Here is a 23,837-nt window from a genome sequence, read left to right as displayed (position 1 = left end):
CTTGTGTGTTCATTAGTACTTTCAAGACTAGACTATTGTAACTCAATTCTGTCTGGTTCATCTCAATATCTACTCCAGAAACTTCAAAAAGTTCAAAACACAGCTGCTCGGATCATACTTAGAGTACCACGATCAGAGCACACCTCCCCGCTGCTTGTACCCTACACTGGCTATCCATTCGATCTAGAATCAAACACAAAATTCTCTGTGCTACATTTCACTGTCGGACTCTAGTCCAACATACCTATCTGACCTCACTCATGTGTACACACCAGCAAGATACTTACGCTCCTCTTCTGACAATCGTATACTCATTATTCCATTTATTAAAACAAAGTCATATAGACAGCGTTCTTTTGCATACCAGGGCCCAGCAACATGGAATGAATTGCCCACTGAACTTAGACACAAAGACACAGTGATCACATTCAAGAGGGCTCTCAAAACTCACTTATTTCGACAGCAAGAGCAAACTTAAAGACCTAATAATGTTTCCTACCTGAAATATTCTCTGCATGCTTTTTTTATATAAATGTTTTTCTAATTTCATGTTGTTAGTTGTTTGTTTTTGTAATAAGATTATTATGTTTCTTATCTTATAGGTGTTGTCTAAAGTTGTAAAGCGCTTAGAGCTTCTAAAGATTAGGCGCTATACAAAGTCCTCATTATTATTATTATTATTATTATTATTATTATTATTATTAATATTTATTGATACATCAGGACAGTCAAGAATGTAATTGATTCGAAATTTTCTCTATGTATGGAAGTGTGATATAATTTCTAGGATTAATTCCGAATTAGCTCACATTAGTCTACATTCCTTTAAAATGTTCACCAGGTATTCGTGGAAAGAAATCATTTGTTAGAGTTTACTTTTCTGGTACTTATTTCAGGTTTGGATGACCGGCATCAAAAAGTCACTAGTAATAGTAGCAATTGTGACAATAAGCATCATTGATTTAATATCCAAACTATTCGACACGAAAAGGCAATTAAAGTAAATGTCTATCTCAAACCTTTATAACATTGAAAATAGAAACCTTTTTAATATTGACAAGAGAAACCTTTATAATACTGAAAAGAGCTGGCCGTTTACCCCGATAACAAAAAGTCAAAAATATTCAAAAACGTTTGTGACAATTTAAAATATTACAGATGATATTTTTTTTTACGAAGATTGCAATTACCTCCTGCTATAATAAAAATTAACAAATCTTTTTTGACATATATAATAAATTGCATAATGTAAAGATAACTGCTAGATTTCAATAATCCTACATTTGAAAATAATATGAAGTCATATATTATAAAGATGATATTTGAAGGAATATTATTTTTCATAGTTCAAGAGCAACATAAGATTAAAATAAGTACCAGAAAAAGTTTTTGATGGTTTTACAAATGCAGTGTTTAATGATGTATGACAGAGAGCCCAATTCACTAATCCTATATAATTTTAGTGGGAGACTTTTAATAATAATTGACTATTTCCAAAAATAAAAAATTTCACTGTCAGTGAAGTAATCTTCGTTAGTTATTTACCAACCCAAATTTTTTTGCAACTATTATCTGGCCCTGATTTTCTGTATCATGGTGTTAAACCCCGATTTTGTGCACTCGACTGATTTGTTGTATCCGGCTCACGCAGGGGTGTAGCGCTGTGGAAACGCGTGGAACTGCGTTCCCTTACTTTTGTGCTCGTTCCATCACTGTTCTAACATCCAAACGTTTTTACTTGTTCAGGGAAAATCCAATGAAAGTTGAATGTCACAAATGTTCTTGAATGTTGTAAAATAATACAACCAAATTAATAAATAGCCAAGTACTTGAATGATTTCACAATAATCTAGTAAGGTACTCTCTGTTTAGAAGAAACGTTTTAACTACGCAATTTCAGCCAACAATAAATAAATAAATAAATCTAGATCGTCTCGTAACAATTATAAAAATTAAATATAACTGTAGAACAAGAAGGCTGCATTGGTTGATATTATCACTACGCAGCTTACAAAGAACTCAAAATGAATAGAATTACAAGTATTTAAATTCTTTTATATTGCAAAATATATTAACAGTCAACAATAAACTTCATTTTATTATTTATCCAATCATTACAAATCAAGAATGCAAATGTACGCTCTAAATCAAATGAAGCTTTCCTGACCCATATTCAACACACATGCCCTATTTAGACCGAAATAGGATACTGACGTGAATGTTTGAAATTCGACCTTGATTTATGAATGCGAATAATACTGCATAATACATGTACTCTACGTGCGAGATATAACCTCGCATTTCAGATGCATTCCATAGTGTTAGATTACCATTTATAGGAACATGGTCATGAATTCAAATGGCTCAGATAAAGTCCGTTTCTGATATTATTATACCGCTCTTAGCACAAGGGGTGAGCAGTTATGAGGGTAAATGTGGGGAATTGTCAGTCAGTATGGAGACATGTGGGAATTTATCATGTCCCTATCTGGATTCATTTTAAAACGTAATGGATATATATATGTTTCTCTGGAAAGGAGTCTGTCTGTGGTCTAAGGCGATTGTCTTTATAGATCATTTACATCTCATCTCCGTTCACGTAGGTTTGAGTCTCCAGTTCGACCAGCGTGGGCTTGTGCGAAAACTTACCATTTGCATCCCTTGAGTCGATGGTTGATCCCAGGATTTTGCCGGTTTCTTTATCTACCAGATATGCTGGCCGACGTATATAACCTTTAATGTGCTGAATAATGGCATTAAAACCACAACATATTTGCCATGAAGTGATATTCTTTAAATTAGATACTGGTTTCCTTAAACCCATGTCTTAACTTCAGAGATCTTAATATGATTAAGCAAACTCGTTTATAGTTAGAATTTTTATTTCATAAAACTATTCAACATACGTTGACATTATTGGACTTTAATAGTAATTGTCTTTTTTTGTACAATCGATCTCTTAATTGTATAGTACGAGATATAGAAAAGTAAGCTGGTTTTCAGCCATTCCTATACTTTTATCCAAGTATGCTCCATATTACGTACGTGAAAATGAAATCTTAAGGGGAGAAACATGAAGTATTGTCTTGTACTGGTGAAACTAGTTATCAGTAACAGTATATGCAGCAAATTTAAGAAGTCTGCATCACATATTTGTTTCAAAACCACCTATGAACCCTTTATATAGTGCAATGCTGCTTTTGTCAACAATAGAAGTGATGGGTTTAATGGGTTGAAACTTTCTTAATCTTGCGATTTTTAATATTCCACGTTTACAAAGCTTCAAAAATGAAAGACAAATTTAAAACAAATCCTTAATCAGTACCGTTGTATTGTTGGTTATACACAATTTCACGTAAGAAAATAATTGTAAAAATTAGAAGTAGCAATGACATTATTCTTTTATAAACGGAGTGGTCATTGTGATTGCTACATAAAGAGATACATTGATCGACAGAGAGAGAGTGATAAATCTAGAATTAAACAATAATCGCAAATGACGGTGCTTTTACCAAGTTTAAAATTTTTATGTGCAATCTCTCGAATAAGTGAATAGCGTCTACCACTGTCAATAATAAACGCAGCTATAAACTTCGTGCTCCAAAATTCAATGTTCAACAAAATCGGTATCAAAATCTACTTGTTTCGCTAGAAAAGCAAACAAGAAGAAAAGTCCATGTGGGGCGAAAACATTTTGCATTAAGCCAATTAATAATAATACACAGGAAAATTTAATGTATCCTTTTGCAAGTATTTATTATGTACAGTTGCATTTACAGTAATGTCATTTTTGATATGGAAAGATGCCGACGCGTTATGTATTTGTATAGGGTAATCTTTTTTTGATGCTTTCCTTAATACGAAAAGTATCATTGTTCCGCCGAGATTTATAATTATGCTACTATTTGACTTGGTGATAAATATCACACAATTCATCAGCATAACGTCAGCTTGTGTGTTGCCTAATCCATCTGGGTCATAATTTAGCATATTTAAGATTTAATGATAAAAACCTGTCAGACCAACCGTTTAAGGCACTGTCTGGATAGACTGATAAACATGTTAAGTTTTGAATGTTGAGGAGATTTCATAAAGGAAACATAAAATTGTTAATAAAATTATTGAATCTGTATATAATGTTGTTGTGATTGTTTTTGTACTGTTTGTCGACTGATTTTGCGACACATAGAACGGATACCTGTCACTTGGGGTATAAAGGTTTCAAAAATAGACTGTGCATTAATAGTGAAAATGTGATCAATCAAAATAGATGTTGACTCAGTTACTTACGCTGTTTTATTGGTAGGGTGAGTAAGGTTATGAGAAACAATTATGTTTCAAACTTGTGTGAGTTTATTCAAAACCCTATGCTTATACCCTTTATTATACACCTCATGCTAAGTTTAGAGATAGCATCAAATATTGCAATCCAAGTGGCAGGTGAGTTTAGGGGACGGTTAAATTAATAGAATGGGTTTGATTTAGAGAGTGAAATCTCTTACTAAATTATATTTTTCAAGATTTAACGTACGTGTCACGAAATTGTGTATGATTTATATCAATAAGTATATGTGATCAAAAATGTTTTTCTCGATTCGTTGCCGCGTACAGAGTCACCCGAGGATGTTTGTTTTCCGGCTTTAATTATTTCGAAATACTGAGAGCGACTCAACACATGCTGCATGTGCAAATTGCCTGCAGTGAACATCTAAGTACCTAGTTGCGCATATCTATCACAGCTAGTATACATATAGAGCAAATTCTTTATAAACAAATTACATTACAACGAGTCTTTTCAGAAAGCTTACCTCTTTACGGGAGCCAATCTCCAGCTGTAGAGTTATTGAAATTTAAGTTTGTATTCTTTATTACTATTCGTTTTAAATGACAGAATTGTTTCTTATATTAGATTTTTAGAATTTATTATAAATTCTGCAGAGAGTCAATACCTAGGTTATACAACGCCTTGATATTAGAAATAATATAGTCTGGTTCGAGTTAGCTATTTGTTGTAACTGAGCAGACAAATTGATTTTAATTATGCGTTGCATGCATTAAACGATTAATGTAATGGGTAACGAATGTATGTGCACGCATGCGCAACATATATCAATGCAGAAGTACTTAACCGTGTCATATGTACTACACGGTTTAGTTGTTATAATTTTAGCTGCCTTATATATGGTTTGGTATGTAGAGTGACAGAACTATGTGTGGTTTCTTGTGACGTGTACGCTGTGTCTGGTGACCTTGGTTCGGAAGAGTGAACTGGTGTTCTCAATGCGAGGGACCAAGGCTTCGCGACCATCAAGTCTGTGTTGAATGTGAGGGCTGTCGAGGGATCCATCAACAGACATATAGGGGTTGACCATGCGTGGGCGCTCTTTTGACCATTGACTAGAGCGAGTGGAATCGGATATACATCTTGGACGTCAAACGGGCGCCACGATAGTCATATATATATATATATATATATATATATATATATATATATATATATATATATATATATATATATATATATATATTACGTGTTCCATGTTATTGTTATTTTCACTATTGCTATCTGAGCAAAATTACATGAATTCCCATTTCAATATCGTTATCTGAACGATATATTCATAATTACATGAATTCACATTTCAATATCGTTAAAATTATGCATTTTCATGTCAATATCGTTAGATGAGCGATAGATTCATAAATTCATACATTTTTCAATATCGCTTGATAAATTGATAAATTGATGAGTTGATAGATTGATGAATAAATGAGTATTATATTCATAAATGCATGAATCACATGCTTTGGTCACCCTTGGTGCTTAATAAGAACTTGTTTATTTTGGGGTGTAGATCATATACTTTTGTTTGTTGATCTGTAATAGGACGTAATTCACGTTTGTTTAAAATTCCATTCGTTAAATTAATCTTTGAGTTTTCTCGTTGAGTTACTTGTTGTTGGTAGTTCCATGTTAGGAACTTTATAATTTCCTTTATTTTTTTTGTTTATAATGGTGTCAGATTTGTTCATATGTAATTTGCATTTATAAATAAGAATCTTATTAAAACAGTTGCTTTCGGTATCTTCACTTATCCAGTCCCATCCCGGCTTCATCCTTTGACAGTACGTTTGTGTTTTAAATGATTGTCACTTTACAGACCTGTTATAGGTCGCTTTTTTTAGTAGTAATACTTCCTTGAGCAAGCTGCTTGCAAGATACCGTTTGGCCATATATCACTTGTCCCCATTGTCTAGTTCCTATTGTGAGAAAAAAGCTTATTAAATATTAAACACCACTTTGACAATGTAGATCGATTTTGGAATGTGCTATGACTATGTACCACATTATGAATGTCATTTAAAAACTGAAATTATTCACTTTGGTCCATTATATCGTTTTGCGCAGGCAATTATTTCCTAATGTAGCACTGACATGCCAATGTATACCTTAAAAAATGTGACAGAGAGATGGTGTGATAGATTTGTTGGGAAATATTTAAAGCTATTTCAATCTTCGGTGCTGGTCATTTTATTACACTTATTTAAAAACTTCTGGTTTTGATGAACTATATGGAATATATGCAGATTGACTGACATGGTTACTTGCCTCTTACATCATTGAACGAACGGAGATATGTGTCATTCTAATCAGAAAATCGAATATATATCCAAGAGTGATAAATACCGCATACAACTAAAATGGATCCTTTGAGCTAGATAAACTTGCAACAAAAATTATTTAAAGTGTTTGTAAGGTAAAGGTAAAGAAAAATTTCGTTTGATACATTTTTAAGACAAAGCCCTGAAGGCATTGTTAAAAAAGAACACTATATGGGGTTACTTGAAATCATATTTCATACACTTCAGTATACGAAATGATATATACATAGGTTCGGCCCTATCATTAAACAATACCAAACTAATTCGACAGGTTTTCTGTTGTTCAACTTATAGAGTTGTTTGAAACTCTTTAGCTATATTCTATAGTCGTTTGAAACTGTCATTCTCTATGGTTCTTTAAAACTGTCAATCTGTATAGTTGTTTGAAACTGTCAATCTATACAAGGTTTTGCACGAAGTGCTTTCACGGTTCAAATGCTTTTCAGTTTTACAACTTCTGGTGAAAATACATCTCTTACAGATCTGAAAAGTCTTTTCAAAATTAATACCATGGTGGGTTTTCTCGCTCTAAACACAGCGCCATGTTCTAGCTCCGTTTTTATTTTATCCTTATGTGCACGCGTACTGTGCAGATTGTTTGTCTGGTTATGTTATAATAACTACTAAATACCACTCTGTTGACTGAAGATGACAAAGTTAAATTATAAAGATAGAAATAGAAATAGAACCAGATTCCAATCTAATGTTGGACAATCAATCATCTTTACAAAAAAAAAACACGTCCTCAGAGAGCGAAACAACACTTGTAAACCAACAGATGAAGGACGGTTGGGAGTATGTAGAGGTTACAACTTTATGGTAACAAACTTAGTAGCAAAAGAAGGAAAACCAACAAGGTTTCTAAAACTAACAAATAATTTCATTAGCAAAGTTATAAATAAAAACGTGAGAAGAACCTACAGTTTTATGAAGTGGATCCAAAATAATCCTGATAAAGTTCTATGAAAGTCCTAAAGAAGGAAAGGTTCTTTATCAGTTCCTAGGACCGGAAATGTACTGTTCTGCCAAGAATCGTGACATTGTCATAAAGGCGTTCGAATAATTCACAAAACTTTCAAAAAAATATCCAAAAATGACTGATTGGGGTTTGACACTGGACTAATCTATTAGTGTACATTAATTACCTATTTCTCAATCATGATATGCGTCCAATTATTCTTTAGTTAGGATGGTTTCGGTACTATCGATACTATACTAAATGTGGCAACTTCGTATTTCTCAGTTATTACAGAATATATCGTTAAGAGAGTTCACTAATAAGCACATAATTGTATCGAAGCATGGTTAAGTCTAAGCTTCAAAGAGAATAAACATCGTCCATTTCAAGGTATACAGTGCAAAAAACTATGCAGAAAATTACTTGGATAAAAATGATAGATATGCATGACCAGGAAGTTGATAGCATGTCACACCTGTATGAACTGCTCATACTCCGGTGGATAATTAAACTTTCTGTGTCCTATTTCGATCAATATCACTTTCTTTTTACATAAGAAAGACTCCGAAATAGGAATGAACTGATTACTCAGTTCTTCCCTTATTTACACCTTCTATTACAACTTTACTTCACGAAAAACCCACAGTACAGATCATACTACTCAATTTATTTCGAAATGCCTATTAATGGGACCTAGCCCAACCAATGGGAAATTACTTAATTCTTCTAGAACTGTCCAAATGCCACCAGATAATGAGAATATAATCCAAACTCGTCAACAGGTCCTATTAAGACTTTTTTAAAAATAATTATCAAAGCATTCGTAAGCATCTATTTATGGATCCTATTTGACTTACGCTTACGCTTTTAATATTTAAAACAGACCTTTATCATGTAGGCAAAATCTAATCTAACTAAAAATAGTGGGAAATTAATACAATTTACAGCCATGAATAAATATTAATAATTAGATAAAATTATGTACCAGGACTTAACAAATGTATGCAGATCTAAGATCGAAGTATATAGATCCAGCATTTAACTTTGGAGTACAGGCAGTGATATGCACTTACATGTTCCTAGCAACGATGTCACTAACATTGACCATTGTCACAGACAGAAGATGATTTGAGTGAAGAATCCACTAGAGCTATTTTTAGGAAGTTTCGCTTACGATACAGTTATAAAGCCTAATAAATGTAGACTATATTGGCATGTACACTAACACGACAGATAACAAAATATTCTCGCGGTGATCAATTTTTCCAACAATAAAAATCTGAAGCTATTTTTAGAAAGTTTGGCTTATGATACGGTTATTAAGTCTATTAAAGGTAGAATCTATTGGTATGTACGCTAACACGACAGATAACAAGATATTATATCGGTGATCCGTTTTTCAAACAATGCATGTTATACCGTATTTGAGATTCATAGATACGCTATCCAAACAACACAACATATATAATACGATCTATTCGCGTTTTCAAACAAGGATGTAATGTCATTACATCGCACTCTAAACATTTTAGGCTGAAAACGGAAGTAGTTATTGGATGAACTATTGTGGCAGATGATCCAAGGATACAATTTATATGAAAAAGGTAAGCGACACTTTACGCGAGTTACTAAGATGCAAGTGAGCAACTCTGGAATTAAATAAGTGGACTATGTAACTTGTTGAAGGATACCTATGCAACATCTTCAAACATTTTTGAAAATGTGCTGAAAAATATCCGACTCCATAGATACATATAGCTTCATTTCAGTACCCGTTGAGGTAGGAAGGAACGAATATTAACACTATTAAATTCCTATCCTGAAACACCCTTCATCAACGTATGGAAAATAAAAATGAAATTCTTAATTAAGAATATATTTATATTGCTACTTCCAAGATTTATTTATTATTAAATTATGTTTGTGGCCTACCTTTGCTATGTTTTATTCATGTCATCCTTCTTATCATCAATACAGACATTTCCCTCTCACTATGTACATTTATTAAAACGCATATATATATATATATATATATATATATATATATATATATATATATATATATATATATATATATATATATATATATCGCAGACTGATTGGGTTTTGACACTGGACTAATCTATTAGTGTACATTAATTCATTAATTACCTATTTCTCAATCATGATATGCGTCCAATTATTCTTTAGTTAGGATGGTTTCGGTACTATCGATACTATACTAAATGTGGCAACTGCGTATTTCTCAGTTATTACTGAATAATTCGTTAAAAGAGTTCACTAATAAACACACAATTGTATCGAAGCATGGTTAAGTCTAAGCTTCAAAGAGAATAAACATCGTCCATTTCAAGGTATACAGTGCAAAAAACTATGCAGAAAATTACTTGGATAAAAATGATAGATATGCATGACCAGGAAGTTGATAGCATGTCACACCTGTATGAATTGCTCATACTCCGGTGGATAATTAAACATTCTGTGTCCTATTTCGATCAATATCACTTTCTTTTTATATAAGAAAGACTCCGAAATAGGAATGAACTGATTACTCAGTTCTTCCCTTATTTACACCTTCTATTACAACTTTACTTCACGAAAAACCCACAGTACAGATCATACTACTCAATTTATTTCGAAATGCCTATTAATGGGACCTAGCCCAACCAATGGGAAGTTACTTAATTCTTCTAGAACTGTCCAAATGCCACCAGATAATGAGAATATAACCCAAACTCGTCAACAGGTTCTATTATTAAGACTTTTTTAAAAATAATTATCAAAGCATTCGTAAGCATCTATTTATGGATCCTATTTGACTTTACGCTTTTAATATATGAAACAGACCCTTATCAAGTAGGCAATATCTAATCTAACTAAAAATAGTGGGAAATTAATACAATTTACAGCCATGAATAAATATTAATAATTAGAAAAATTTAAGTACTAGGACTTAACCAATGTGTGCCGATCTAAGATCGAATTATATAGATCCAGAATTTAACTCTGGAGTAAAGGCAGTGATATGCTCTTACATGTTCCTAGCAACGATGTCACTAACATTGACCATTGTCACAGACAGAAGATGATTTGAGTGAAAAATCCACTAGAGATATTTTTAGGAAGTTTGGCTTACGATACAGTCATAAAGCCTATTAAAGGTAGAATATATTGGTATGTACACTAACACGACAGATAACAAAATATTCTATCGGTGATCCGTTTTTCAAACAATGATAAACTAGAGCTATTTTTAGGAAGTTTGGCTTATGATACGGTTATTAAGTCTATTAAAGGTAGAATCTATTGGCATGTACGCTAACACGACAGATAACAAGATATTATATCGGTGATCCGTTTTTCAAACAATGCATGTTATACCGTATTTGAGATTCATCGATACGCTATCCAAACAACACCATATATAATACGATCTATTCGCGTTTTCAAACAAGGATCGCACTCCAAACACTTTAGGATGAAAACGCAAGTAGTTATTGGATGAACTATCGTGGCAGATGATCCAAGGACACAATTTATATGAAACAGGTAAGCGACACTTTACGCGAGTTACTAAGATGCAAGTAAGCAATTCTGGAATTATATAAGTGGACTATATAACTTGTTGAAGGATACCCGTGCAACATCTTGAAACATTTTTGAAAATGTGTCCGGCTCCATAGATACATATAGCTTCATTTCAGTACCCGTTGAGGTAGGAAGGAATTGATACTAACACTATTAAGTTCCTATCGTGAATCACCCTTCATCAACGTATTGAAAATAAAAATGAAATTCTTAATTAAGAATATATCTATATTGCTACTTCCAAGATTTATTTATTATTAAATTATGTTTGTAGCCTCCTCTTGCTATATTTTATTCATGTCATCCTTCTTATCATCAATAGAGGCATTTCCCTCTCACTATATATATTTATTAAAATGTACGTATATATATATATATATATATATATATATATATATATATATATATATATATATATATATATATATATATCCCAGACTGATTGGGGTTTTGACACTGGACTAATCTATTAGTGTACATTAATTACCTATTTCTCAATCATAATATGCGTCCAATTATTCTTTAGTTAGGATGGTTTCGATACTATCGATACTATACTAAATGTGGCAACTGCGTATTTCTCAGTTATTACTGAATAATTCGTTAAGAGAGTTCACTAATAAGCACACAATTGTATCGAAGCATGGTTAAGTCTAAGCTTCAAAGAGAATAAACATATTCCATTTCAAGGTATACAGTGCAAAAAACTATGAAGAAAATTACATGGGTAAGAATGATAGATACGCAGGACCAGGAAGTTGATAGTATGTCACACCTGTGTGAACTGCTCATACTACACTGGATAATTTAATTTTCTGTGTCCCATTTCGATCAATATCACTTTATTTTTTTTAACTTTACTTTTCCGTCTTTTGCATGTTTAAAAGAGTGTGTCTTGTTTTCGTTCCACTCTTCCATTCGCGTCTTCAAATTTCTCCCATAATGGTTGAATGATGTTTTTGATAATGGTCCCATAATAAGAGCAAACCGCCACCGACACTCTGGTTGACTCGGACTCTCATGGTGAGCTAACGTGGTTGTCTAATTTTATTTTAAAAATAAATCTCTGCAACTCGAGAACTCATTGCCGGGTACCCATGTTGATTGCTATAAGTAAACAGGAAAATAATATATAATAATACACTTGTAAACCAACAGATGAAGGATGGTTGGGAGCGTTCATTAACCTTTTCATGCAATCTAAAATCCACTCTGACTGACCTACTCAAGTTTATACCATGCAAAACACATTATTACAATACGAAGCACACTAATACAGACACACACTAATACAGACACATACGAGGCCAAACATGGGCTGTTATTAACCGTCATATGTCCTTAAAGACAAACATTCAAACATACTATCCAGCGCCCATTTATTTTGCAAACCAGCTAAGATTATTACAATTCAATACCTACCTTTTGCACATACAAACATTTGCAAGGTGTACAATATGTTAGGGTATGATCATTAACACACTCCTACCCTATTCAGGAGTGATAATATTATTTGTGTATGTGTTAGCACTTCAGCCCTTTCTAGGTCTGATGACATGTTGGTGTATGGGTTAGCACTCCTATCATTGTGTGTCACAGTATACAAATGCGTTCGTAACTATGTTGTAAGTGTATTCGACCATTTCTCTCCTTTTCATTCCAGCACTTGTCTATGATAATATATAACTGTGTCTGTGGGTATTTTGTGGCTATATTCATTCACTTTTCCTTGGTTAGTAGGCGTTGCTGCTGGTCAGAAGATAAACGGGTATTGGTCAGTCAAATCGAGTGTGGTTAATAAGCGTAGGTGTTTGTAAGTGGATGATAGAGATGTTGTCAGCCAAAATGACTCGTGGGTTACTAAATGTACTTTTAAAATTGCTTTTCTCCGTGTTGCCATAGTGCCATACTGATATTAAACCTATGGATATGTTTATTATCGTTTCAGTTGTTCCCATATTGCTAATTTTGAAACAATTTCTGCTAATATATATATATTTAATGTTAAATTTTTCTTGCTTTTAAGAACTATAATAATGCTAAAATCCAATAGTCTGCATAGCGCCATTTAGTCTATATGTGGTCATATATCCAACATTGCGGTGTAATGTTAATTTTTGTTGTCCGTATAGGGTCACTACTCTCTGTATTACTAATGGAGCCTACATTATCATATTATGCATGGAATCCAGTTTCAAGATAGCTGTTGATCATTATACGAATTCTACAGTGTTTAATTGGTGTATGCAACGTTTTTTTTTTTTTATTTCCACGCTACGCGTTGCTGCTTCAAATACTGGATCAGCAAGAACAATTAATATGATCTGAAATTGAACACCTTTGGTTTAGATAATTGGATATCCCTTTTACGGATGTCTATGAGGTATTCATGTCTTCTGACATTGGTTTCAATAATGGCATATTCCTTTTACTAATGTCCTTGACATATTCATGTATTCTGACTTGAAGCAACCTTTTGCTTTTCCCTAAATATGACTTGCTACATATGTTCTTTCAAAGGTAGTCAGGTATATGTTGGATTGTCTTTATAAAAAGGATAATAAGTGGGTGGAAGTATCAGCCTTTAATGGTTTGTTTTCATTACCAGGACGTCATGTTAACATAGCCATTGAGTGGTCTAGTAGTTTTTGACGTTATATTGAAATGTAAAATTCCAGTTTACCGAGTGCTAGTTTGCGATGTCAAGCATTGCTTGTAAATGAGCAGGGGTTTTCGTTATGAGAGGTGATATTAACACCAACGCAGGTTTTCCAGCAGAAATTGATCATACGGTTATTCCTAATTTAGAATCTTCTAACAACTTTAACAAATCATTAACATATACCATATATAGAAGTGTGGAAACTTTCCACCTTGTCGGACACCTTATCTAATTGGTATAGGTTCAGATTTAGTGCCATTTATATTAACAATGCTATATATATTATTACAGCGAGGAGTGTGCCAGAAATTCCTATAGCAAACGCGTTATGAAAAAGACTTCGTGCCAGACAGTGGCATAAGCATTCCGTATGTCCAAACGTTGGGCATAGACTTCCGATTCTAATTCCAGGTTAGGGTAGATAGCTTCATGTAAGTTAAACGATGCCGTTATCAAACGATGCCGTTATTAAACGATACCGTTATCAAACGATGCCGTTATTAAACGATACTGGTATGCAGCTCAATCCTTATTGTAAGCCCGGCCGTTGAGTATTAGAAACATTTAAAGTTTTCAGCATTTTGGTTTTGTTTCATAAATCAAGTCTAATATATGTACATTTTTCAAATAGTTTACACAAAGCAGGTAGTAAAGATTTAGCCGTGACGTTGTCAGAGTAATTTTTACACTCTCATCCACCTTTGTCGATTGGCAAAATTATGCCGACTTTCCAGCCAAATGGTATGTAAAACAATGTTTTAGTATCGCATTGAATACATTAGAAATAGCTTATATCAGGTTTCTGCCCTCATATATTATATGCTCATTCTGTACGTCCCGGTGCTTTACATGGCTTAGGTTGTTTAATCAATGCTGCTGTTTCATCAAGTATAAAATATGTATTCAGAATACACTGATGTTCTTTAAAAAACTTTTTACTTGGACTATCTCATATTAATTATCTATTTTGTCTCATGCATTTATCTAGTATTACTTTTAATGTCATATACATTTAAATTTGCAACATTGTCGTGGGAATGTAAATACCGTTGAAAACTGCAATTAGGTGCAGGACATCACGAATATATAACAACATTCTGGTCTTTCTATTCATGTCTTCGTGGTCTTTTTCTAACCAGTCAATAAAGGAAGCTGCGTATCTGTTGATTAAAACTACCCTGATATTACTTGCAGTGACCATGGTTACACCATTCAGGTTTGACTCTAGCATTGTTTAACATTTATGACGTTAGTTGTTCGTATTATTTGCTTTGTTTTGCATTGATTCCAATTAGTTGATTCCAGTAGTTATGCTTGGTTGTATTCGTTTTCAGCTTAGTCGGATTCGCTTTCTATTTGTTTGGCAAATAGTTTTATTTTACCATTAGTTTACCTTTCTTAATACATTAAGGCTGCTCATATGTCGATTTCATTGGTTGTCATTTGTAATTATCCTTGCTGTTCAGACAATGGTGTCTTACTCTGCTTTGTAGTGTCTACAGCTATTTAGATCGTAGATAAACAATAAGTGATTGTCTCTACCTGGCTCCTCCTTGATTGGGATCCTCTTGTGTTTTGTCGTCCAACGCGTGCAAGAGAAACACAAGAAGCCACGAGCAGCTTAGGTAATAAGACATGTATATACTTGGTGTGATTACATTCTTTCCTGGAATCTGTTATCCACGCCATTAAGCAGTGTGCTATTATTTGCAGGATTGGTGTGGCTGCAACCATTCCAGGACTATCATATGAAATCTTGCTCTTACGAGCATTGTTGTAGTCTATTCATGCCTTACAAAGGACACGGGCCCCTTCGTTCCGTTCAATTCATCCTAACTACCATTTGAGTTTCGTCAACCTACATTTTATATATTTGAATATATATGCCTTTCTCTTCCTCATGATTATATATATTATTAGCAGTCACCATGTTGCCAGTTTCCGTTTATCTGTAAGCATATTATAAGTCTCAAATTCTTAATTCTGTCTGTTAATGTAGTTCCATTGGAACGTGTATAACCCACTGGGTTAAATTTCCTGCTCTTATTTAGAACGTGTATAACCCACTGTATTACATTTCCTGCTTTTATTTAGAACATGTATAACCCACTGGGTTACATTTCCTGCATTTATTTAGAACGTGCATAACCTATTGGGTTATATTTCCTGCTTTTATTTAGAACGCGTATAACCCACTGGGTTACATTTCCTGCTTTTATTTAGAACGTGAATAACCCACTGGGTTAAACTTCCTGCTTTTATTTAGAACGTGCATAACCCACTGGGTTACATTTCCTGCTTTTATTTAGAACGTGGATAACCCACTGGGTTAGATTTCCTGCTTTTATTTAGAACGTGGATAACCCAATGGGTTGCATTTCCTGCTCTTATTTAGAACATGGATAACCCACTGGGTTAGATTTCCTGCTTTTATTTAGAACGTGTATAACCCACTGGGTTACATTTCCTGCTTTAATTTAAAACGTGTATAACCCGCTGGGTTAGATTTCCTGCTTTTATTTAGAAAGTGTATAACCCACTGGGTTAGATTTCCTGCTTTTATTTAGAACGTGTATAACCCACTGGGTTAGATTTCCTGCTTTTATTTAGAAAGTGTTTAACCCACTGGGTTACATTTCCTCCTTTTATACAATCCATCCTGTTAGGGTGGTTCCTTAACGTCTTGCGAAAAATTTCAATAATCTTATCTGGTCTTGAAAAATTCAAGTTTGTTAGCTATTTTCTTTTCGTATTTTGTTAATATTATTTTTGATGTCATATTGACATAATATTATGAACAGTTTATCTTTTTATCTTACTTTCTGACAGACTAGTCTCCTCTATATAATATCATCTTCCAAAATGCAGCACTATTGCTTGCTTGTCCGATTTGGCATATACATCATTCTTGCTATCGCTCTCCGATTTGGCATATACATCATTCTTGCTATCGCTCTCCGATTTGGCATATACTTCATTCTTGCTATCGCTCTCTGATTTGGCATAGACTTCAGTCTTGCTATCGCTGGCATTGGTTTGAGTTTCCTGTGCAGCTTTGTTTTGTCTTAGTATCTTTTGATTCTGGTTGATGTTGACTTTATTTGTTTCAGTTTTTTTAATGCTTTGTTCACGGTGTTTGTACATATCCTTGAGGTATATCTTTCGACGACCAATTAGTTTCTTTCGTAAGTGTATGTAGCCCCTTTTCTGTTGGTATGTACTATGTATGATTAAATGATGTAAATACGCATTTATGCAGCTGCGGTAAGGTTTATTTCTTCAGGGTTTTTTCACGTAGTGATATACAACATGGTGAGCATTCTTCAGGTGCACATTATTATTACTATAATGATTATTATTACAGAAAATACAAACTGTGGACAAAATGGAACGCAAAATCAGAGAATTATTCTCTACCTTGAATCAACGTGATATTTCGTATATAGCAGAGGTGTCACTGCACGTGCCTGTGCTTGTCCTTATTCATCTGTGGATGCTGTTTGCACCAGACTCCGAGTACTGGATACTTAGCCTAGCTTGTTTTGTAATCCGATATGGAGGTATGACGTCACTCATACACACATTAACTTACTGATAATCACAGGCAGTAGTTGAGAAATGATCTCAATTTTTATAGATATTCATTCTAGTTTTTACCAGTTCATTATAAGATTTGCTTAAATCTAGCTCTTAATTACTTTTCTCAGCAAAATAAATGTATTCTGCTGATGTTAAAGTCAGTAAAATGACGTTTAATTAAGTGAGCACGTCTTTTAGTTTCATTTCGTTTCAAAATAGGACGATATTTAGGCTTTAAGGTACTCTACTAGATAAAGACATATCATACAGAATTTGGTCCTTCAGTTGTGCATATCTTGTTAGTCTAAAAGAAACTTACGTCGGAGTAAAGTAGAATATTGTGGATGCATGGAATTCGGACCTTTGTATTATACCAATAAGAGGAATTAGGACCTATGTATTATGCCAATAACAGATGTACTTTTGAACTAAATTCTAGTACCAGAAGATTCCCGAATATCGTCAACGTAAGTTTTAGCTTTCTTTAAATGGCGAACCCTTGTCAGTTTCGAATTTTATCTAATTAAGTTATCATCAAATTTTATTTACTAGACAATGTAAGCTACAGTTTAAGTTTCATATTTGGAAATACTCTTTTCTCAATTGAAGTATTATTCTTGTAACATCCACTCAATGACATAATTACATCTTTTCATTATATGATTAATATTCTAATATTGACATATTTGTACCTTACAAATTTCATTCTTTCAGGTACATTATTACTACTCAGAACGCTCAATTTTACAAGAAGTCAGCTTCTGTGTTTCTATGTTAGAGCTATGCCATTGCTATTCTTTGGATCTACCATCAACAGCTTGCAAGAAAGCGTTGCAAATCTGGCATCAGGGGAATCTACCTTCCAGTTTACCAGCCTTGTTGTAGTCACCCTTGCATTGTTACAATTTATACTTTTGTTTCAGAAATGTTATGTTCCCCAAAAATTAGACATAATTTTGTGGTTGCTTACTTTGATAATATTGGCACTAATTTGTTTGGTCTGGCTGCTTGGTTGGAATGTTTTTGTTTTTCTCGTATATTGGATGTCACGGTTTATCTTCATGGCCATAACGGTTTTGATAACTGCTGTGGATTATAGCTTACCCAACCATAACACAAGGCAAACTGCAGATATTGTTAAGAAATATTACATTATGCAAGACCTTTTCCCAATGTTCGGTTTTGCTTATTACACGTATGCAATTGCACGTGAGATTCAAAATGGCACACCCGTGCTTGATATTGCATCAATTAAAGGCCTGAATTACATCATCAGTAAATGGTGTACATCGATTGTTGTACTGCATTCAATAATAGCTGTCTTTGCGCTGATTGGAAACGTTCTTATCATCATAATTCTTTGCTGCACAACCATTGAAGGAGAGGATAGGCAAAGATTACGACCTCTAATGTATATAGGTAAAGCCAAAAGTTTGATGATTCCATTCCATTTATTTGCTCTACAAGCTGGAGTACTGCGTCTGGATGATGACGTAAAAGTTCATGTAGTCAGTACTCTTCTTCACTTTACGCTTGCGACATTTCTGATCTACGTTTTTGATATGATAGGACCTTTCCTTACCAGACTAGGAGCAAACGCAGTTGAGCGCCAATTGCGAATGCACATTGGAGTCTTAACCTTTATTACCAGCATAGTTGCTTGTTCTGTACTGGTGTCACGGAATATTGCAGACCATCTAGAAATGACAGTATGGTCCGTTTTGAGTGTTTCTGGTTGCCTAATGCTGGTGATTATAGCTATATTGACATTCACTGAATACATGGTTAATATGCTTTCCTGGTTTTACGATATGGACATTACAAATACACAAGACATTATCTACTACATCAGCTTGTCAAAGAGCATCTGTATTACTATCTGCTCCCTTTTGGAAGGTTACTACAAGCTGTTCTTCCCACTCTTTTCCCAAAATATATTTTGGCTTATTGTGCGGGCGCTGCTTATATTATTAGGTCAGCTTGGAGTCGTTGTTCCGATTATACGCTTAGAATATGCTAAACACTTGCAGAGAGCTCAATCTCGTGCCGTCGTCAGCTCCCTTCCAAGAGCTACAGCAGAGCAAGTGGCAAATCTAGATGATGTTTGCGCCATTTGCATGGATGAAATTCACGAAGGACTCGTAACACCATGTGAACACATCTTCCACATTGAATGTCTCAGGAAAGCATCTGCTATCAGACGGTCGTGCCCCAAGTGTAACCAACCTTTATATTAAAATACAAATGTCATGTCAAACAAGAGAAACCTACAGGCGCAAATAAGTCAATCATTTATGATTTAAACAGAGAACCCCACTTTTGAAATGGCTAGATCAATTTCACACACACACACACACACACAAAGAAACGTTAGGGTTGTGGACCTACTTTAGCTACAGGACTTTCCTGTATGTTGGTATTGTGTACGATATAACTTACTACTTCACATAAACTCTGGTAAATTGTATAGTTGTTGTTGGTCCTTTAGTTCGAAAATGACCATGCGATCACTGACTGGTTTAGTTTATGTGAGAACGTGAGTGGTTCACTTCACAGGAGATGTCGGCTGAGTTTCCTTGATCAGTAGAGGATATGCTGAGATGCCTGTAAAGGTTTCTTCCCTTAAAATCGGTAGCTCCAGTATGGACAAGACTCCTTTAGGTGGACCGACTCAGTGTCAATGTTGAAGTGTTTCAAGACTCGAAGGAATCATTAATTTGGCAATTTAACGGGTTAGAGTACTTGTACCTGTGAAAATAAAATAAATGTAGACATGCGAATAAATTCAAGGTTCATCGTATACGTTTGATTTATTTAGATAAGAAAATAGTTTCACACTGTAGTTGTAGTCTTTTATTTATAATTAGGATTGCTGTTGTTAAACTGACAGTGACTATGATAACTACAACGAGGATGGAAACAATATGCGATCATGAACATGTTAAACAATCGGTATTTCGATGGAGGATGATGACGTTATTTTATGTTATTATATTATCCTAATATATATTAATTTAGACTTAAATTAGAAAGTAGATTGTGCTATGTGTGTTTGAGATTATTCCATTTATCCTGAGATCCTTTCTTTGCTTTTTTGTTGTTGCAGATCTACTTCTATGTGCGTTTCGTTTATCTATTTATCTCGCTATCTATTTGTCTATCTCTCATATTCATATATCTATCTATATCTATCTATCTATCTATCTATCTATCTATATATATATATATATATATATATATATATATATATATATATCTGTGTGTGTGTGTGTGTGTGTGTGTATTATGTATATATGTTTGATAAGAAAACACTTTTATTGTCATGTCTTTGATGTACATTGTATGGCAGCCCTCACTAGTGCATTCATTGTTTTGGGTAATGTGATAGATTTACAGAAAGGATGCAATTGCTGATAAGAAATAGAGAAAGATGCCGTTATTAACGGTAGATTCTGATTCTGAGATATCATTGTAAAACCCCTCATATGTTAAGTAATAATCGCCTAGTATTTTGATTTTAGCCTTTAGTCGGCGATTGTCTTTACATGTACACTATCTCTATTCGATCTATGTTGATCTCGTCCGGGTTCACTTCCGGGTCACCAAGATATCACTTACCAAATGAATCCATGTATTATTTTTCATAATAAAGAATTTTACTTGAATTTTTGCTTTAATTTTACTCTAGATTTTTTTCCATAATTAAGAATTTTACTTTTTCGTTGTAAACTTTATGCCATTTTTTATTGAATCTTTAGCCAGTTCTGTAGAGTGATATTTTTCTGCAACTGTTTACAACATCATTCCGCTCGTCTTCTTGATTAACATGGGAAGGTGGGGGAGTAGGATGATTGTGAGGATATTGCCAGTTTGGTTAAATGTTTCAAAGCTTTTCTTATGGAACTATTCCTTTTTAGGCCGAAAATACACAAAATACCAACAAAACTCACTTTATTACAAATCATAATAAATAAATTGGGATTTTGTAATTGGTGAGTGTGATTCAGTTCTTTATACTATAAGTTAAGGTTTGTCGAGTCCATTACGGAGTTGATGCACACGCACACACGAATATTTAGGTAATATTGTTACACAAAATTATATGCTTTCACAAATTGACAGCAATGTCAATTAATAATAGTTGAAGTTAGTCCGCTTTGTAGTTAGTAATTTGCGTTTGATAAATATATAAGTATATCAGTATGAAGAAAGCGCCTAATAATTATTAATTATCTCGCAACGATTGTAACTTATCGAAAACGAGCCACCTTTCTTCTACTGCAGCTAATAAATTAAGGTTGTTGTAAATTTTGTTCAGCAAATAAACGAAAACTTTAAAATGCATTAGTTTTTAAATACATCAAAACGTATGAGAGACTTAATAGCTAAACACTTTTTATAATGGCAGAAGTGCGCATATGAACATAAAAGTGATCGTGGATATTGAATGACTTACAGTACATGTCGAAAATCATAGATAATGCATGTTGTGAATGCACAATTATGTCCCTGCGATCACTGCCGATGAGTATTCCAACTTAGTTCTATCTTTTTAATGCCATTTGTCAAATTATCACAATTTTCTTGAACTTGCATGGTTATTCTCGTTTTTCTTTTAAATACGCTTGATAAACCATTTCATTACGATATCGTTATTAATTGTGCGAGTTTTCCTGATTCACGTATTCAGGTCGCTGCCATTGTTTTGATGTTGATTTTGGTCTCATTTATTTCCACGTTATATAATTATTGGAATTACCATCAGTTTAAATTAATTAACTATTACATTGCTTCCGTGAAGATATTCGTTAAAATCAGTTTGTAATACTTCCTGGCAAATATGTTATATATCAGTAACACAAGAGTGCCTGTACTGAAATTCATAGAACAACAAAGTTTTTAGTTCGCTCGTCAATGTGAAAGTGACAATTTTAGTCCTAAGAAATATTATTATATTTTTATTTTATTCTTGTGCTCATTATATCTTGAGGAGACAATGTTACACCATAATCTAACCTTAAATAAATAAACAATATTTTCAGATATCTACATCGTTACTTTGATATAATATAGCTTAATTGAAATACAAAAATGTAAACTTAAGGAATGATAAAGAAGATCAAGCGAATCACGTGTACTGTGATTCCGAATTGCATTTACTTACACAATTATCGATCAGTTGTGTAGACGTATTAAACGAGACACATACAAAATTAAAAAGTTTAAAATATACGGTGGTGACGGATTGGTATGTGAGCAATCTTGTTACAGATTATATTGTTACGACTCTCTGGTCATAAACTATGAAACAGAACGAAGCAAAGTCATTAAGTTTTGTAAAACTTAACAAATAATTTAATTATTAAAATTATACATGGCAATGTGCGAGAAAGTAACATTATTATGAAGTGAATCTCAAAATAATGTGTATAATGTTCTATGAAGCTCCAAATGAATGAAAAGTTCCGTATAAATTTCAAAAAGGAAATGCACTGGTCCGGCAAGGATCGTGTGGTTGTTCAAATAGCGTAGTTCAGAACTCCTTGGATTAATTCATAACAATAACAAAATAAAAGTATAGTCCAAATAACGAGTACTTTCTATTTCCACTGAACATACAACATAAAACATGTCGACAGACTTATAACAATAACATAATCAAAAACTGATTCCAAAATATGCACGAATCTGAATGTTCACTTCTCTACTTATACGCACCTTGTATTACGACTACATTTCACAACATACCCCCACGTGACATATCACACTAATAATTAAATCCGAAATTGCCTGTCCATGTGACCTAGCCCAACCAATGGGAAATTACCTAATTCTTATACAACCGTTCAAACCTCATCATCCAATAAGAACTTAAAACAAAAGGTGTCATTTAAAATAATTTTAGGAATATCAAACACAAATGTTAATATTTATTCATAGATCCTATGTAATGTTACGCTCTTAATATTTCTAAAACAGATCCTAGTCACGTAGACCAAATATAACTAAAGATAATGAGAAATTAATACAATTCACATCCAAGAACACAAATTGGATAAAGTGATGAACCAGAGTAATAAAAATATAGATATAGATAAGAATATAAGCAAGAGACAAAACATTTCCTCTCGAGAGAGCCTACGTTACTCAAGCAAACTATCAATTTCTATCAGACATTGTGGACATGCAATCATGTGAGAAAGATAATGACGGTTACAAATACAATTTTGCTCTGATATTGTTTATCCAGAAATTTGAAGCATAGATGATGGGATGGTAATCTGTGAGGTTTAGAGGAATCGTACAGGGGCTAAGAAAATACAGGTTGATGAAGGGAAGGTTTGCAACTGCATTGATAAAAAGGAAATGGAGAATGCATATATCGAA

At 33.5% G+C, this 23,837-nt stretch overlaps 1 protein-coding gene across 2 annotated transcripts in view; it reads left to right on the top strand.

Annotated features, from left to right (window-relative positions):
* Window positions 1-20,634, top strand: part of LOC149798518 (RING finger protein 145-like) — a 39,511-nt gene extending 18,877 nt beyond the window's left edge. Inside the window, exons 1-3 of one of the 2 annotated variants that reach the window (XM_089957324.1) lie at window positions 9,042-9,225; window positions 17,236-17,431; window positions 18,165-20,634. In XM_089957324.1, the coding sequence (XP_089813450.1) occupies window positions 9,217-9,225; window positions 17,236-17,431; window positions 18,165-19,687 (1,728 nt within the window). In that variant the 5' untranslated portion in view covers window positions 9,042-9,216 and the 3' untranslated portion in view covers window positions 19,688-20,634. Of the gene's footprint in view, window positions 1-9,041; window positions 9,226-17,235; window positions 17,432-18,164 lie in introns of those variants that run through there. The other variant, XM_089957325.1, reaches the window with a different exon arrangement.
* Window positions 20,635-23,837: the final 3,203 nt, after the last annotated feature.

Source organism: Sinohyriopsis cumingii, chromosome 5 (assembly GCF_028554795.1).
Source record: "Sinohyriopsis cumingii isolate HCF-2022 chromosome 5, ASM2855479v2, whole genome shotgun sequence".
Classification (NCBI taxonomy): domain Eukaryota; kingdom Metazoa; phylum Mollusca; class Bivalvia; order Unionida; family Unionidae; genus Sinohyriopsis; species Sinohyriopsis cumingii.
The sequence above is the reverse complement of the archived record's forward strand: the minus strand, read 5'-3'. Positions and strand labels throughout refer to the sequence as shown.